The sequence below is a fragment of the Pan paniscus genome, chromosome 18 (genome assembly GCF_029289425.2).
Source record: "Pan paniscus chromosome 18, NHGRI_mPanPan1-v2.0_pri, whole genome shotgun sequence".
Taxonomy (NCBI): Eukaryota; Metazoa; Chordata; class Mammalia; order Primates; family Hominidae; genus Pan; species Pan paniscus.
Window position 1 is genome coordinate 62,729,174 of NC_073267.2, and position 17,806 is coordinate 62,746,979.

The following is a 17,806-nucleotide window of genomic DNA, read 5'->3' on the forward strand; positions in this document are numbered from 1 at the left end:
TCTTGTGGGAATATAAGCTAGTACAACCACTATGGAAAACAGCGTGGAGATTCCTTAAAGAGATAAAAGTATAACTACCATTTGATCCAGCTATCCCACTACTGGGTATTTACCCAGAGGAAAAGAAGTCATTATATTAAAAACATACTTGCTCACACATGTTTATAGCAGCACAGTTTGCAATTGCAAAAAACGTGGAACCAACCCAAATACCCATCAATCAATGAATGGATAAAGAAACTGTGGTATATATGTATATATGATGGAATACTACTCAGCCATAAAAAGGAATGGATTAATGGCATTTGCAGCAACCTTGGGGGATAGGAGACTATTATTCTAAGTGAAGTAACTCAGGAATGGAAAAACCAAACATCATATGTTCTCATAAGTGGAAGCTAAGCTATGGGGATGCAAAGACATAAGAAAGACAGTACACTATGGGGACTCAGGGGGGAAAGGGCAGGAAGGGGGTTCGGGATAAAAGACTACAAATTGGGTGCGGTGTATACTGCTCGGGAGATGGGTGCACCAAAATCTCACAAATCACCACTAAAGAACTTACTCATGTAACCAAATACCACCTGTTCTCCAAAAACCTATGGAAATACAATTTAAAAAAAAAAAAAAAAAAAAAGAAATTTGTCTAAGGTTACCCAGATAAAAATGGCAGAGCAAAGATTCAGACAACAACAAAAAAGATTGCCTATATTTACTATCTCTACTTCTTTATCTTGCATTTTCTATTTAACCCATTCCAATGGATCTTTCTTCTTCGGGGTCTCACTAAAGTGGTTCTTAACATGGCCCCTAATGACCTACAGTATGATCAACTCTCCAAATTTACTCTCCCTCGTCCTCCATAAGATGCTGTCTTCTGTAGGCATTTATGCTAACTATACCCATCTGGTTGTCCTTTTTCTCACTACTCTTTCCTTTTCATTCCCTCTTGCTAGCTCTTACTTCTCTAATAGATCTCTAAATACTGGATTGACCAAGAGCTCCGTCCTCAGCTCTCTTACCTTTTTCCTTAGGTGAACTCATGCAGCCTCATCATACCAAATATGATCTATAAACAGGTAAATCTGAAATTTACATATTTCTCCCAGAACTCTTTCTTGAGTTTGAAGCCATTAGTCAACTGCCTCCCAACATTTCCACTTAAATGACCAACATCTTACTTTCCCTGGCTTTTCCAAATCTCCTGTCTCCAGTCCTTTCTCTTTTCCTTCCCATGTGCAAGCCTTCTCCATCCTAGTAAATATACAACCCATTGCTCTGTTGTTATTCTTGATTCCTCTCTTCCCTGTTAGCTTGACAAAATACTTGCCAAATCTGAGTACCTTTCAGTACTATCTCCTCTGCCAAATCCCTAGTCCAAGCTGCCATGATCTCACAGTTAGACTTTTGCAATGGCCTCGTAACTGATTCTGTTTTCCTCCACTTTTGCCTCTCTAGGCCTGTCCTTCACACAGCAGCCAGAGTGGTATTTCTAAAGCAAAAATCAGGTCTTGGCACTCCTTAACACCCTCCAGATGTTTCTAATTTCTCTTAGAATAAAATTCAAATTCCATATGACCTACAAGGGCCTCCATAACTCTGTACGCACTTTCTTTACTGTGTCCCTCACCCACCATGCTCCAGCCACAGTGGTGGTTGTGTTTTGCCAACCTGTCAAGCTCATTCTATGCTGTTCTTCCTGGTCCAAATATTCTTTCCCCAGGACTTCCACAGAACCGCCCCTTCAGATTACTCGGATCTCAACTCAAGTATTTCCTTCTCACATAGACCTTCCCTGCCAACCTCAGCTTAAGTAGCCCACCAGTCATTCACTACTACTTAACCTTCTTTTATTTCATTTATAATGCCTACTACTACTTAAAAATTACGTTAATTTGTATATCTTCTTTCTTTCGTTACAATTTAAGCTGCTTGAAGGTAAGTATGGAATCTGGGACATCTTAAACACTCAGTAAATATTTGTCAACTAATTGGCTCCTTTCCCCTAGCCTGACTGGATCTGATCCACTTGTAATTTTCCCAGGGACTGCTCTCTGTGGATTGTACCTTCTTTTTCCTCTTTCAGTAATTTTCCCCCTTTTCCTTCTCATTTGGATTTTAACATGTTTACATCTCTGTCACCTTAACTTACACATACACACATGTGTGCACACAACAACACTTAATGCTTTTGGACCCCAAATATCTTCAAACTACCATATTATTACTCTCCTTGATTTCACTGCCAAATTTATGTTAGGAAGCATCTGTAAGGGGTTCACAGTGACCAGTCCTGTAATCCCAGCACTTAAGGCCATGGCAAGTGGATCACTTGAGCCCGGGAGTTTGAGATGAGCCTTGGCAACTTGGCAAAACCCTGTCTCTACAAAAAGTAGAAAAATTGGCTAGGTGCGGTAGTGCATGCCTGTAGTCCCAGCTACTCTGGAGGCAGAGGTGGGAGGATCACATAAGCCCAGAGAGGTCAAGGCTGCAGTGAGCTGTGATTGCACCACTGCACACCAGCCTGGGTGACAGAATGAGACACTGTCTCAAAAAAACAGAAAAGAAAGAAGCATCTATGTTTGTTGTCTTCTTTTTCTTCCCTTCCATTCACTATGCAATCTACCACAATGCAGCTTCTACCTCCTCACTCCAGATGTTCACTGATATTCTTGCTGCCAAATTTGATGGATATACCATAGTGCTTACCTTACTTTACCTTTGTTGACCACTTCCTTCTTTTTAAAATGCTTCTGTGATACCATTCTCCTGTGGTTTTTCTTTTTACCTTTCTGCTTGCTGCTTTTCAGGCATGTTTTCTGTCTCTTAGAGGTCAAAGAATCTTCACATAGGCCTTCTCGTCACTTACTCTTCTTGGGTGTTCTCATCTTTGTGGCTTCAATTTTTGTCTCTATGCTTATGTCTTCCAAATCCCTATCTGTAGCCCATGTCTCTCTTCTGAACTTTAGATCCACATTTCTCCAATGGGCCATGATTAGTTACTCTTCTCTCCAGGCCTTTGCATTCTTGTTGGAACATTCTTTCCTCCTTTTTTCCATTCTCTTCCTCTTCCTGCTCAGCCAACATTTACTCAGCCTTTCATAACCTCTCAGATCTGGGTTAGGCACATAACCAGAGTACCCTGCCACAGCACCCATCACACAGTATTGCATGTCCATCTTTACAAGGGCATGTGCATGACTATCTTAATTTATTATTGCCATTATTGGCATGTAGTGAATTCTGTTTAAATATATTTTGAATGAATGATCTACCCTGGGGAAGTTAAAGGAGGCTTTATGCAAGAGATGACACAAGTTAGTCTTTAAAAACAGAAATCAGCAACACCTAATGTGCTTGTGACACTTACATTTGAAACATGAGTTTTGTATGCTGATTGCCTTTTCCTCTTTACAAGCAGGAAAACCTTCCACCTCAGATGGTAATCACAATGTTTTGAGCTTAGAGTGCCATCTTATGGTTGGCAAAGGGAGCTATCTGACCCACTTTTTTTCTCCTCTGGGATTCTGTTTCCAGTGTTCTTTCCTCTTTCCTTTATATTTCAGGGCTAATGCTTTGTTTAATCCTACTTAATAACTCGTTCAAAAATAAATATCTCTTTTTACTGTATTTCTCATTTCTTTTTTAACTTTTTCCATATTACAAGAAAATTATTCCTCCTTTTTCTCTATTTTTCTAAACTGAGCTAAAAAATGTCAATTGTGACCCTTTTGTTTTAAAGCAAAATTAGATATAATAAGGTGTTCATTTCGAGTGCTGACAAATTCGTTCAAGAATCTACAGAAAGATCTCTTCATCCACTTCCTTATGCTTCTTGAGTTAAAAATTTGTGACAAATAAATTTGTTTCCATTTTTTTAATTATAAAAGGTATAAGTATTTCCTTTTCACTGCCATTGTCTTCTATCTCACCTATATTTTGATTACATACTGGGTTCTTGTCCTAGGAACATGTCGATCATTTGTTTGTTTATTTTTATATAAAAATTTGAGTTTCCAAAGACAGCCAACTTAGAATCTAACTTTTCCCACAGAACTTGTCAATAGGAAATCCCCCATTTCTTATAGGTCTTTGTTAACTAATTTGTGAAATAATGATGCCAAGACAGATGAAATTCTACTTTGTATAATTTATATTGTTTTATATCTCTGGTTATTTGAAAGTTGATAATTTATGAATACCAAATAGAGAAATTCTCAGCTATTCAACTTTTTGTAGTAATTTATCCTGTTCAATCTCTATCCATTGTCAAATATAAGAAAATGTGTGTGTGTGTATATATATATATAATATACATATTTGTGTATGTATATATAAATATATAGTTGTGTGTATATAAATTGATACTTAATCATTGTCAGATATTAACTGTATTCTGTGCTAAAGAAAATGACTTGAATCACTGTGGTAAAGAAGTGAACATTTCAGTCCTTCTATACATGACATGTTTTTAGACATGTTATATATGTAACTTGCCAAAGCTTTCTGGGAAAATAATAATTTCAAGTGATGAGCAAAGAATAAGAAAATTATAGTTGCAAAATTGCCCATTCTATAGTTATTTGTTACTCATAAAAACAGTCAATCTACAAAATCAAATCATTATGGGTTTATTATTTTACTTTTTAGTAATCTATTGTGATTTTATGGCATTCTATTATTTATTTACAACATCAAAACAGCATTTGAGTGTTTTTTGTTTTTCAAGACAGAGTCTCACTCCCGCGGCCTGGGTTGGAGTGCAGCAACACGATCTTGGTTTGCTGTCACCCCAACTTCCCAGGCTCAGGAGATTTTCCCACCTCAGCCTCCCAAGTAGCTGAGACTACAGGTGTGCACCACCACGCCCAGCTAATTTTTTGTATTTTTAGTGGAGATGGGGTTTTGCCACGTTGCCCAGGCTGGTCTTGAACTCCTGGGTTCAAGTGATCTACCCGCCTCTGCCCCCTAAAGTGTTGGGATTACATACATGAGCCACTGTGTTTGGCCTACACTTGAGTGTTTCAATCAAATTCTGAATCAAAAATTTGCTATTACAGGGCATTTTCAGTGTGGTTTTCTTAGCAATAGTGGTCTAGAGGAGCTATTACTTGTTCTGCAGCCTAAAACAATTCATTTACCCTTTTAGGGCCTCAGTTTTCTCATGTGCGAAATGAAATAATTGAACCAGATGATTATTGCCAAGTTGTTGGCTGACATAGTCTCTACTTCCAATAGAACCCTTTGTCTCTAAATAAAGAAAATCAGTGAAAGAATATGATTCTTTAAGAAAATTGTTTAGTAACATTGTTGAAACTTATTTCTTCTCTTGAGCTTAACAATGTTCGTTTATTTTATGGTATCTTTGTTATTGCACAATTTCGTAATTTTAATTGGTGGCAATTATGAAGGATTAAAAAATAATGAAATGAAATCCTAAGCTCTCTCCTGAAAGCCACAGTGCTTTAAAAGCTAGGTAAAATTTTGCCTCCTTTTTGACTCATTTATAATAATTCATAATGCCATATTATGATTTTTTTAAAGTGACATTGATGTTTGGGTACCAGAACCAGACCACTCAGAAGTTCCTGCTGAGTGGTGGGATTTTGATGCTGATAAGTCACTCCTTATTGGAGTTTTTAAACATGGTAAGTAAGAAGTAAGGTAGGTGAGATCCCCTTCCATGTATAAGGCAGTTCTGTCAGTTCTCAGTTCATTGATTTCCACTTACAGCTTTATTCCAGTAACATCTATGTTATATATATAGAATTAAAAGCATACACTACCAAACTATGTCTGTCAGTCACCACATTACCTCGTGGGAGGGTGGCATGTGTAACCTACCCTTCCTGGATGTAAATCTAAGACAACTTCCTCTCTCAGGAAGAGTTCTTATGTGAGATATGTTTGTGTGTTTGTGTGTGGGTATGATCAGTTTATCCTATTTCTCATATTAACTGATAAATGTAACTGAAATTTTACTTTAGTAGATATCTATTACCAGATCATTTAATGTTTGTGATAATTTCTAGAAAACATACTTAACCTATATCATTTTAATGTATTATCCCTTTAGTCCAGAAATATCATCCACTGTAAATACGAGGAATGCTTATATGTATACACCTTTCTTCTTTTTATCTTTTTTACTTTTGTAATTGGTGATGTTTTCAGGATATGAAAAATATAACACTATTCGAGCAGACCCAGCATTATGCTTCTTGGAAAGAGTGGGAAAACCTGATGACAAAGCAGTTGCTGCTGAACAGAGAGCGAATGATTATATGGATGGGTATGTGTGTTTCAGAGTCATGAATTTTCTATATATCTCTCTTCTATTCAATATCAGCATATTCTATGTCACACTATTTATCTTTAAATGAGGTAGCAGTAAGGGAATTGGAGTTTACAATCTGAAAGAGCTAAAGATACCCTAATAGGTTAGCACTTATCCAACAGAATGTGATCGAGGAAGAGGTTGGACCTGCCCCACACCCATTCTTTTGATGAGTTTTTCATTTCTTTCATTTTAACAGCTATATCATGGCCACTGAGTTCATAAACTTCTAGGGGCATAGGGGGAGAAAAAGGCAAGAATGTTACAGTTGATGAGACACATGATGACATTTATTACATAGTCATCCCTCAATATCCATGGGTGATTTTGGTATTCAGGACACCCTGCAGATACCAAAATCCAAGGATGCTCTAGTCCTATATATAAAATTGCATAGGATTTGCATTTAACCTATGCACATTCTCCCGTATGCTTTAAACTATCTTTAGATTATTTATAATTCATAGTACAATATATATGCTATATGCTATGTAAATAGTTGCTATACTGAATTGTTAAGGGAGTAATGACAAAAAAAAAAGTCTGTACATGTTCAGTACAGATGCCATTTTTTTCCAGATATTTTCTTGAGACAGGGTCTTGCTCTGTCATCCAGGCTGGAATGCAATGGCACAATCATGTCTTACTGCAGCCTTGACCTCCCAGGCTCTAGTGATCCTCCCACTTAGTCTCCTGAGTATCTGGGACCACAGGCACATGCCACCATGCCCAGCTAATTTTCTTGTATTTTATTTTTTGTAGAGATGAGGTCTCCCTGTGTTGCACATGCTGGTCTTGAACTCCTGGGCCCAAGTGATCTTCCACCTTAGCCTTGGCTTCCCAAAGTGTGGAGATTATAGGTGTGAGCCATCATGACCAGCTTTTTTCACATATTTTCAAACTGAAATTGGTTGAATTTATAGATATGAAACCCACACATAACGAAAGGCCAACTGTACCTGTTTTAAGGCCTTATGTAATCTGTCTTTTCTTACCCAAAGAGAAAAGTAAGAAACACTTTGTGGTTAATAATAATGCATTTAAAAGCGAACTCGCGGCTGGATGCACTTGCTCACGCCTGTAATCCCAGCACTTTGGGAGGCCAAGGCAGGTGGATCACTTGAGGTCAGGAGTTCGAGACCAGCCTGGCCGACATGGTGAAACCCCGTCTCTACTAAAGATACAGAATTAGCCAGGTGTGGTGGCATGTACCTGTAGTCCCAGCTACTCGGGAGGCTGAGGCAGGAGAATCTCTTGAACCCGGGAGGTGGAGGTTGCAGTGAGCTGAGATTGTGCCACCGCACTCCGGCCTGGGCGACAAGAGTGAAACTCCGTCTCAAAAAAAATAAAAATAAAAGTGAATTTGTGAGTAAGGGTACATTAGAACTAGCTTTCTCCCTATTTGCTTTATAACAGCCTTCCTGCTGTGTCTCGGGCTCTTCTGGCTAGAGAAGAGACGTCAGTCTGACTTTTAAAACAAACTAAAACCCTCCAACAAGACTTTGTCCTATCAAGTGAAATCTTAAGTCCATTACAGTAATTATAGCATTTGTTTGTATTTTAACAGGGATGTGGAAGATCCAGAATACAAACCTGCCCCAGCCATCTTTAAGGATGATATAGAGGTATGCATTGGATCATATTTTTAAATCCTCAATTTTAGGTATTCTTTGGTTTCTTGTGTTTGCTTTTTCTTTTGCATTATATTTTGTTTTCATTATACATAATTCTTCTGTTCCTCAGATTAGCTAAGTAAGTGATCAACTTGGGTTGACAAACATCTCAAATAATCACTCAGAATTCACCTGATCTCCCCTTCTAGACAAGATGGGGGCTGGCTTGGACATGTGGATGCAATGGGGCTTGCCCACCTGCTCTACTTCTTAGAGCTAAGAAACACAGTGTCCAAGGGCAAAATCCCAAAGGAGAGTGAGAACTAGATACTAAAGATATACTGCAAGAGTTAGAAACTATACCTACATGAAGAGGTTTGAGATAGAGGGTAGAGCATCAAGGAATTCTGAGTTGCCAAAGCATAGTTCTCAGTGCTCTGTTTGTAGAATGTCAAAAGGAAGAAGAGTTGGATGAAAGTACAGAAAATAATCTGTAGAGTGGGAAAAAGGATTTTAAAAGAGATGAGGAATGTCTAATATTTATGAGAGTGTGGTAAAAGGCTAAATGATGCTAAAGCTGTCAGGTAGGATTTGCTGGACTTGGTAGCTAAGGGGCTTGATGCCTTGATGAGGGCATGAGACAAGGCTCGCTCCAGTGTGTGGGCAATGAAAACCAAAATCCTGTATGAGGTCAAGAGTCTCAAAGGCCAGTAATTACTGACAAACAGCACGGAGAAATAACAAGGAAATTTATCTCATCACGGACTTTGGGTAAGAAAATTATTGTTTCCCTTGAGAATTTGTAACCATAGACCCACCTTCTCTTGAGTTCGTGATTTGTCTTTTACTGTATCTGTGTGGTCCAAGAGCCCTCAGTGTAATATAAAAAAGGATCAGTCCTTTACTGGTAATATATCTAGGGTGTCTGGTAAAAACAAAAAGCACCTGTAAGAAACAGTTCAACCCTGACTATGCATGAGTCCCGAAGATGAAGCCCTCCATAAAATGAAGTAAAAACCCCAAGTTTTAAAATATATGAGAAACCATTTACCATGAGTGAATGTTAGCATGCAATAAAGAGTAAGATTAGACCCCTGAGAACTTCTGATATATCTACTGAAATAAAAAAATTCCTATTGAAATTTTTTAAAGTAAATTGTTAAATGATTAAAGGCATTAAAGAAAGAACCAGGAACAAGACAAGATATGATTTTAAAATACTAGAAAGATGTGAAAAAGATGATATTTAACTTTAAAAGTGGGAAAAGGCTGAGGGCAGTGTGGCTCACGCCTGTAATCCCAGCACTTTGGAGGGTAAGGTGGGAGGATCACTTGAGCCCAGGAGTTCAAGACCAGCCTGAGCAATATAATGGGACCCCATCTCTAAAAAAAGAGAGAGAGAAAGAAAAATGTGGAAAATACATTTATTGATATGTAAAAGTCAACAAACAGGTTAAACATTCTCCTGGAAAAGCAGATAAGACACAGTTCATAAAGGGAGAAATGATTTGGAAAACAGATGTGAGGAAATTATCCAGTATAGCATAATGGATTCGTCTGGACCAATCAGGAGAGATAACCCAAATAGTCATTTGAACAGGAAATGTATAACGTAAAGAATTATTAATTATACTATAGTAATAGATTAGTAAAAAATAAAGACTACATTAAAGAATATAGGAATAGCATATAAAAGCAGCATCTACCACTCCTAGGGCTCAGATAAAGCTCCCAAGGAAGAGTCCCATCCCTATCAGGGCCAAGATCCAGACTTTGGTAGGAGGATATGGCCATGTCTCACTGGATGGCAGAAAAGTTGCTAAAAAGCTACCCGTTGAAACTGGCTGTAAATCTGCCCTGTAAGGTTGCCAAGGAAGATTTTCCTGGGAAAGTGTCTCACTGGAAGCACTTCACTCACAAAACCACTCAAGAGGGAGGTTACTGGGAAAAGCTGCTGACCAAGGGTGCTAAAGAAACTGCTCAAATTGACCAGGCACAGTGGCTCATGCCTGTAATCCCAGCACTTTGGGAGGCCAAAGTGGGTGGATCATTTGAGGTCAGGAGTTCAAGACCAGCCTGGCCAACATGGTGAAACCCCATCTCTACTAAATATACATAAATTAGCCAGGCATGGTGGCATGCACCTGTAATGCCAGCTACTTGGGAGGCTGAGGCAGGAGAATCACTTGAAGCCAGGAGGCGGAGGTTGCAGTGAGCTGAGATTGTGCCACTGCACTCCTGGGTGATAGAGGGAGACCTGTCTCAAAAAAAAGAAACTGCTCAAATTGTGGGAGCTGGGTACTGGGGAAGTGGCCTTGCTATGGGAGCTAAGCAATGGAGGTGATCACCAGAATTAGGACGTAAAACCCTTTTCCTCTACAGTGTCTCTCCGGTTTGCTGTACTAACAAAGCTTTATATCTTGCTGACTGACAGAGGAAAAACTATTTAAAGAGCTGTTTAACTATTTTCTTAGAGAAGGCAAAAAAAAAAAAGTATGAGAGGAGCTGGATGCAGTGGCTCACGCCTGTAATCCAGCACTTTGGGAGGCCAAGGAACAGAGATTGCTTGAGCCCAGGAGTTCAAGGCCAGGCTGGGCAACACAGTGAGACTGCATCCCTACAAAAAATAAAAAAAAGATGACATTTGTTTGTAGTCCCAGCTACTCAGGAGGCTGAAGTAGGAGGATCGCTTGAGCCCGAAAGGTTGAGGCTGCAGTGAGGTGTGTTCACACCACTGCACTCCAGCCTGGACAACAGAGTGAGACCCTGTCTCGAAAAAAAAAAAAAGAAAAATATGAAAGGCAATAAATTTGGAGCAAAGAGACTGAAATCAATAACCACCACAGTGGAATATGTATTAAAAAAATTTAGAAACAAGGAGGATAGCATGATAACATCTGGCATGTATCGAGTAGGTATTCCAGAAGGAGAGACTAGAGACAATAAGAAAGAAGCACTATGAAGAGATAGCAGCTGAGAATTTTTCAGATGTTATGAATACATGAATCCTCAGTTTCAAGAAATAAAATAAGTCTTGGCAGGATAAATAAAACTAAGTCCACTCCAAGAAACATCATGGTGAAATTGAAGATACACCAAACAAAGAGAAGATATTAAAAGCAACCAGAGAAAAAGAGATACCCACAAAGGAATTAAGATTCTAACTTCAGGCTTTCTTAAAACAACAATAGAAACTAGTAGTCATTGATATAAAATTGCTAAAGTTATGAATATAAGGTAATATTGGAATAGCTAATTAAAGATGCTCTGTTGACAAAAACTGAATCTACAGCACAAGCAAACTGCTTAAGGCTAAAAAGGAAAAGATTTGTAGGTTACCTAATAACCAGATATGAAAATGAATAAGTTATCTAAGAGTTGGTATAAGAAAGGGGAAAAAAACACACTTAGTTAGCAATAAAACCTAGGGCATACCCATAGTTAGAGGAAGGTTGGAGGAAAAGAAACTAGCTTAACAGTAATCATAGAAAAGGAAATACTTTTAGTAAATAATGACTGTCTAATTGTCAAAAGCAATAGAGAAGTGTGAAAGGATGAGAATTGAGAATAAGCAGTTGAAAGTTTTATTTTTGCTAAATTAATTATTTAACATTCCATTGGGGGAGAAAAGCTCTCTGTTATAAAGAAGTTTGATTCTCTTTTCTTTTTTTATATATCTCTTGACCCAATTACCCTGTGACAAGTTTCTATTTTCTTTTAAAAGGATGATGTTTCCTCACCAGGAGATCTTGTTATAGCAGATGGAGGTAAATTGCACGTACTTCTGTACTTAGTATTATTGTAAATTCACATTCTAATCATACCATGAGATCAGTAAACTATTACACTTTTATAATGTTTCATATATAAAAATTTTTATTGACTGCCATTGTAATCGTTATAGGACATACTAGTTGGGAATTTAACTACTTTTAGTGGTTATGAATCTTTAGGCAGTGACTCACTGAGCTTTTATAGAACATAGGTTTTGATGACATTATGACTTGATTATTAAACTTGTATGTGAGATTTCATCATTAAAGTGTTGATCCAATATATTCAACTTCTTTTTCATTCTATGTGTACACTAAGAGCCATTCTTTATCACCTAGTTTCTACAAAGCTTTTCTGTGCCAGGTCTTGCTTCTACTTCCTTCTGATATCAAGATAGAAATGCACTGTCACAAGAGTACACTCACTCCCACCAGCATCCCAGAGGAACAGTGCCTCACCCTGCCATAGTTCAACTAGGAATGAAAAAGTAGTTTTTGTTTAGTATGAATGACTACAGCTTGATTATGGTATAGATAATTATAGTATTACACCTTAGAAATAGAGCATTAGATCCTACACTTACTAGGTGGATAAAACTTAAAAGTTACATCATTGTCATCTTGAACTTCAAAAATGTTTCTTCCCAGTGACTTAAAATATTTTGATTCTAATTAAACTGAGATAAACTTAATACAGAAGGCTTCCATTAGAAGCGTTTACAATATTCAGCCTACAATGGATTCAGTTTGGCTTTTAGTTTATTTAAGTTAAAGCCTTGAGTATTTGCCAGCCAGTGTGATATATACCTAGACATGCAAGAGTTGTATTTGCTGTGCAAATCTTTATTCCACTGTAGTCTACCTACTTTAAACTGCTCTTAAAGTTTGTTGTAATGTTTCTTATAGCTATTGTTAAAAGAAGCTTTTAGGATGAGAAATATGTTTTTTTTTTCCCCATATAGATTGAATTAAAAATTTTTAAAGTAAAGTTGCTGCTTTTGTGAGCTTCATACAGTATCTGTTTAGTTATTATTACTATTACTTATTCAACTATAGATGGTCAACTGATGGAAGGTGATAAAGTATATTGGCCTACTCAGTCAGCTTTAACCACACGTTTGAGGCGTCTCATCACTGCATACCAGCGTACTAATAAAAACAGACAAATTCAACAGATACAACCGACTTTCTCGGTGCCTACCAGTGTAATGCAGCCTATTTATGAGGAAGCCACTCTTAATCCTAAAATGGCAGCCAAGATAGAAAGACAGCAAAGGTAAGACAATAACACTAAATTTTTAATGTATTGTCTAAATGTAGCTGTTCATTCTAAAGCCTGTCTGGGTACAATTATCACACTTTGTGGAAAACATACATAGAATGTTGGTCAAAGCAAACTGCTTTGTGCAAATACACACATATACTCACACATTTATATATGTATGAGTGTGGTAAAACTTATAAAGATTATTGTGTCTTATAGTTGACTAACCATACTGTAATCATTTTTTTGTCATGTTTAGGAACACTGAGGTATTTAAAAAAATAAATAAATAACTGGGCACAGTGGCTAATGCCTATAATCCCAGCACTTTGGGAGGCCGAGGTGGGAAGAGTGCTTGAGCTCAGGATTTCGAGACCAGCCCTGGCAACAAAGCAAGACCCTCATCTCTACAAAAAATGCAAAAATTAGCCAGGTGTGGTGGCGCATGCCTGTGGTCCCAGCCACTCGGGAGACTAAAGTGGGAGTATCACTTGAGCCCAGAAGGTCCGTGCTGCAGTGAGATGTGATTGTACCACTGCATTGCAGCCTAAGTGACAGAGCAAGACTGTCTCAAAAAGCAGAAACAAAAAAGTGAAGGCATAGAGCAAACTCATGAATTGAATCACTGGCCGGGCGCCATGGCTCACACCTGTAATCCCAGCACTTTGGGAGGCCGAGGTGGGTGAATCACTTGAGGCCAGGAGTTCGAGACCAGCCTCGCTAACATGGCAAAACCCCATCTCTACTAAAAATACAAAAATTAGCCAGGTGTGGTGCGCACCTTTAATCCCAGCTACTTGGGAGGCTGAGGCATGAGAATCGCTTGATCCCAGGAGGCAGAGGTTGCAGTGAGCCAGTATCATACCACTGAACTCCAGCCTGAGTGACAGAGTGAGACCGTCTCAAAAGAAAAAAAAAAAAAGAATTATCAGTAGAACAAAAGTTTATGTTAATTAAATTCCATTCTATCATATTTTACATTTTACATCCAGACTTTTATGAAATATAAAAACGTATGGAAAGCATACGTTCCTTTATTCAGAAGACAAATCCTTGGAACTACTGAAGTCAAAGGGAACAAATCGCAAGCGACCTTATTAAAAAGACAGGCAAACTTCTCTCATTCCACAAGCTTTAACTTCTTAAAAGGAATAGAGTACATGGAAAAGAATAGCTATCTTTGGCATAACCTGACTTCCTTGTTACCCAGGTCCTTGGATGTCCTCTGGAAGATATATTGTTCTTTTGTTGTTTCATTTGCAGCACAGTGATCATAAAATTTAGTCTGACACTTAAGATTTTAGCTATCTTAGTCATAATCTTCAAATACTACCACCTCTGTAAATGAACTGTTTTTGTTATCTATTGTTGCATAACAAACTACCCCAAAACACAATGCTTTAAAACAGCATTAATTTTTTATTTCTCCCAATTCTGTGAGTTGACTCAGGTGCTGCTTCTGCTTTGTATGCTGTTGGCTGGGTTTCTGAGATACCTAGAAGAGCCACAGTTGCCTCATTGATACAGCTAACAGTTGGTGCTAGCTGCCAGCTGGGAGCTCAGATCCCAAGAGGGACCATTCCAAGTAGAAAGGCAGAAGCTGCAGATTTCTTATGACCCAGTCTCAGTAGTTACAAAATGTCACTTTTGCCACCCTCTGTTGGTCAGAAAAAGCCACAAGGCCAGCCCAGATTTAGGGGAAAGGGAAATAGATTCTACCTGTTAATGGAAAGAGTGGCAAAGCATTTGTGACCATCTTTAATCTACTACAAATTTTCCCTCCATCTGTTGAATCTGGATTAATCTTCCTAAAATATTAGTTTTATCATAACATTCGATGGCTCCTTATTTAGTATAGGTAAAAAGTGTTAAGTTCTTAAGCCTAAGTTTGAAGGTCTCTTCATTTTAGGTTTTAACATGCATTTCTAAACTTTATCCACTTCTTTTCCCTCAGCCAGAGTGCCCTACTTATTTTTGACTTCATACCCTAGCCTATATTGTTTCTATCACCTGGAACACCCTTTCTACCTGTTTATTTCACACTTAGCCCATCCCTCAGAGCTCAGCATATGGCCTATTTCCTCTAATAATTTTTTTTCTTTCTTGAGACGGAGTCTCCCTCTGTCACCCAAGCTGGAGTACAGTGGCACAATCTTGGCTCGCTGCAGCCTCTGCCTCCGGGGTTCAAGCGATTCTCCTGCCTTGGCCTCCTGAGTGGCTGGCACTACAGGTGTGCATCACCATGCCTCGCTAATTTTTGTATATTTAGTAGACACTGGGTTTCACCATGTTGGCCAGGCTTGTCTTGAATTCCTGACCTCAAGTGGTCCGTCTGCCTCAGCCTCCCAAAGTGCTGGGATTACAGGCATGAGCCACTGCACTCGGCCTCTTCTATTAATTTTTTTAACCAGTCTAGCTCACAGTATTCTATTTTTTGTACTCACATAGCAACTTATCTAAGTAAACTACTCGTTTGTCACAATAATATAAGATATTGTAATGAAATTCATCTTTTTCCTTTCTATCTTTCTCAGTTGTATCTTCTTGGGGATGGGCACTCTGTCATATTTTTTGTGTCCTGTGTAGTCTTTCAATTAATCGTTTTTCCCATTTTTATTCTTATTACCCAGATTTAATGACTTGGGTTTCCCAAGCTAACTATTTTTACATCATAATTACATTAATCTTCTTAATGTATCACTATGATAAAAATGGCCCATTCACATTTTTCAAAGGCCTGTCCCATATGTTTTTTCTAATTTACACAATAATCCTGTGAGTTAAGCAAGGACAGGGTTCTACACCTGCACTAAGGTTTGCAGATCTATAGTGCATGATGGTTATTATATTACCATCTGAAAGCATCAGGAGCTTTCAAGTGAAAGAGATTACTTTTACCCAGGCCTTTAGAGCATTTCATAATCTGACCCAAACCCTATATGGCTTTGTCTCCAGTATAAGCCATAACCTTGTCAATCTGGAATACTCATCTTTCCCCTCCAATATGGACCACTCCCTCTTTGCTTACTCTGTGCTTTCTTCCTTACTTTCCCTAACCTTAGCCTCGTCCCATCTGAAATGCCACTTACTCTGTGATGCCTTTCTTGATTGTCAAGTCTGAACTGATCCTTCTATCTTCTATGCTCTCCTGAAACTTTTAGTTTCTTTAACTCATACAAATATAAGGTATTACCTTATACTATAAATGTGTTTGATTTTATCTTTTTCCTGAAGGGCAGGATCATCTTACATGATTTTGTATCCTGTGCTGACTTTCTCACATAGCAAAAATACAAAACACCATTATTGTCTGAAGGAATAGTGTATACTTTTAAAAGTATGTTTGGGGACACATGTCATCAGGACCTCCTGAGGCTGTCCTTAACTATTAAAAGTAAATTTTTTTTTTTTTTTTTTTTTTTTTGAGACAGAGTCTCGCTCTGTCGCCCAGGCTGGAGTGCAGTGGCACAATCTCGGCTCACTGCAAGCTCCACCTCCTGGGTTCACGCCATTCTCCTGCCTCAGCCTCCTGAGCAGCTGGGACTACAGGCGCCCGCCACCATGCCCAGCTAATTTTATTTTTGTATTTTTTAATAGAGACGGGGTTTCACCATGTTAGCCAGGATGGTCTCTATCTCCTGACCTTGCGATCCGCCCGCCTCAGCCTCCCAAAGTGCTGGGATTACAGGCATGAGCCACCGCGCCCGACCCATTAAAAGTAAATTTTTCTAAAAAAAAGTATGGTTGGATAGATGAGTTAACTAGCATTTAAAAATGTTTTACAAGGCAGCAAGCTTGTATTTAATCCTATAGTGTTAGGTACTTGAAATGTTTTAAGTTTGTGTTATAGTCATTATATTTAGTATTAATATTAATTTTAGTGACTAGTGTGGTTTTTTTCTTTAATCTGACTCAAAATAGATGGACAAGAAGAGAAGAAGCTGACTTTTATAGGGTTGTATCTACATTTGGAGTCGTTTTTGACCCTGACAGAGGCCAATTTGATTGGACAAAATTTAGAGCTATGGCTAGGCTACATAAGAAAACTGATGATAGTTTGGAAAAATATTTGTACGCATTCATGTCCATGTGTCGGAGGGTTTGTCGTCTTCCTTCCAAAGAAGGTATGTATAAAATTTCTTTTTCCTGGTTTCGGTCAAAGAAGCAAAAATCACTAAAATTCGGAAATTTCCAATTTGTCTCTTTTATGTGAAATTTCAATACTATCTAATTCAACTTGTCAGTAATTTTTTAGAATTATAAATAAACTAGCTTAAAGATCGCCTATTCGTTAATCCTGCTATTAAAACGAGATCTAAAGAGAATAAAGGTATACACTGAGTCTTAAGAAAACAGGTAGAGTTTAGTGATAGATTTATGATTAGGAGGTGGTGGAAGATAAAGGATTGCTTTTGTTAAACAGAACTAACCTATATTTTCAGTCCATCTTATAGGAATTGTGCTAGAGGGTTTATTTACCTGAATAATTTTGCAAGGAATGAAGCCCCCACTCATAAGACATTTTAAAGAATTTTCTAGAAAAGATCTCCCAGGGCCATCTTCACAAAAGACTACTAAGCAGAGGCATTGATGCAACTCAACTAAGGAATTGTTCTGGGATGCATTTCATTGTCTTCAAAGCCCAGAGACATAGCTCATCCTGTCAACAGTTCCTCTCAGTAATGCTATGTCATGAACAGTTGTCTCCATTCTTTGTTGTATATGATTTCTCACTGCTAAACCCAATGGCCTGCTATTCCTGTTTTATAGTAAAAAGATTTCCTTACTTGTTTTAAATGTATTTCCTAACAGATTTTTT

The 17,806-nt window shown here is 38.1% G+C and overlaps 1 protein-coding gene across 16 annotated transcripts in view; it reads left to right on the forward strand.

Moving 5' to 3' along the window:
* Positions 1–17,806, forward strand: part of CHD9 (chromodomain helicase DNA binding protein 9) — a 272,619-nt gene that overhangs the window by 225,202 nt on the left and 29,611 nt on the right. For all 16 annotated transcript variants that reach the window (XM_034940161.3, XM_057300145.2, XM_057300147.2 and 13 more), the window contains 6 exons: positions 5,545–5,648; positions 6,175–6,292; positions 7,905–7,962; positions 11,675–11,717; positions 12,780–12,999; positions 16,909–17,111. In XM_034940161.3, coding sequence (XP_034796052.3) covers positions 5,545–5,648; positions 6,175–6,292; positions 7,905–7,962; positions 11,675–11,717; positions 12,780–12,999; positions 16,909–17,111 — 746 coding nt within the window. The remainder of the gene's footprint in view (positions 1–5,544; positions 5,649–6,174; positions 6,293–7,904; positions 7,963–11,674; positions 11,718–12,779; positions 13,000–16,908; positions 17,112–17,806) is intronic.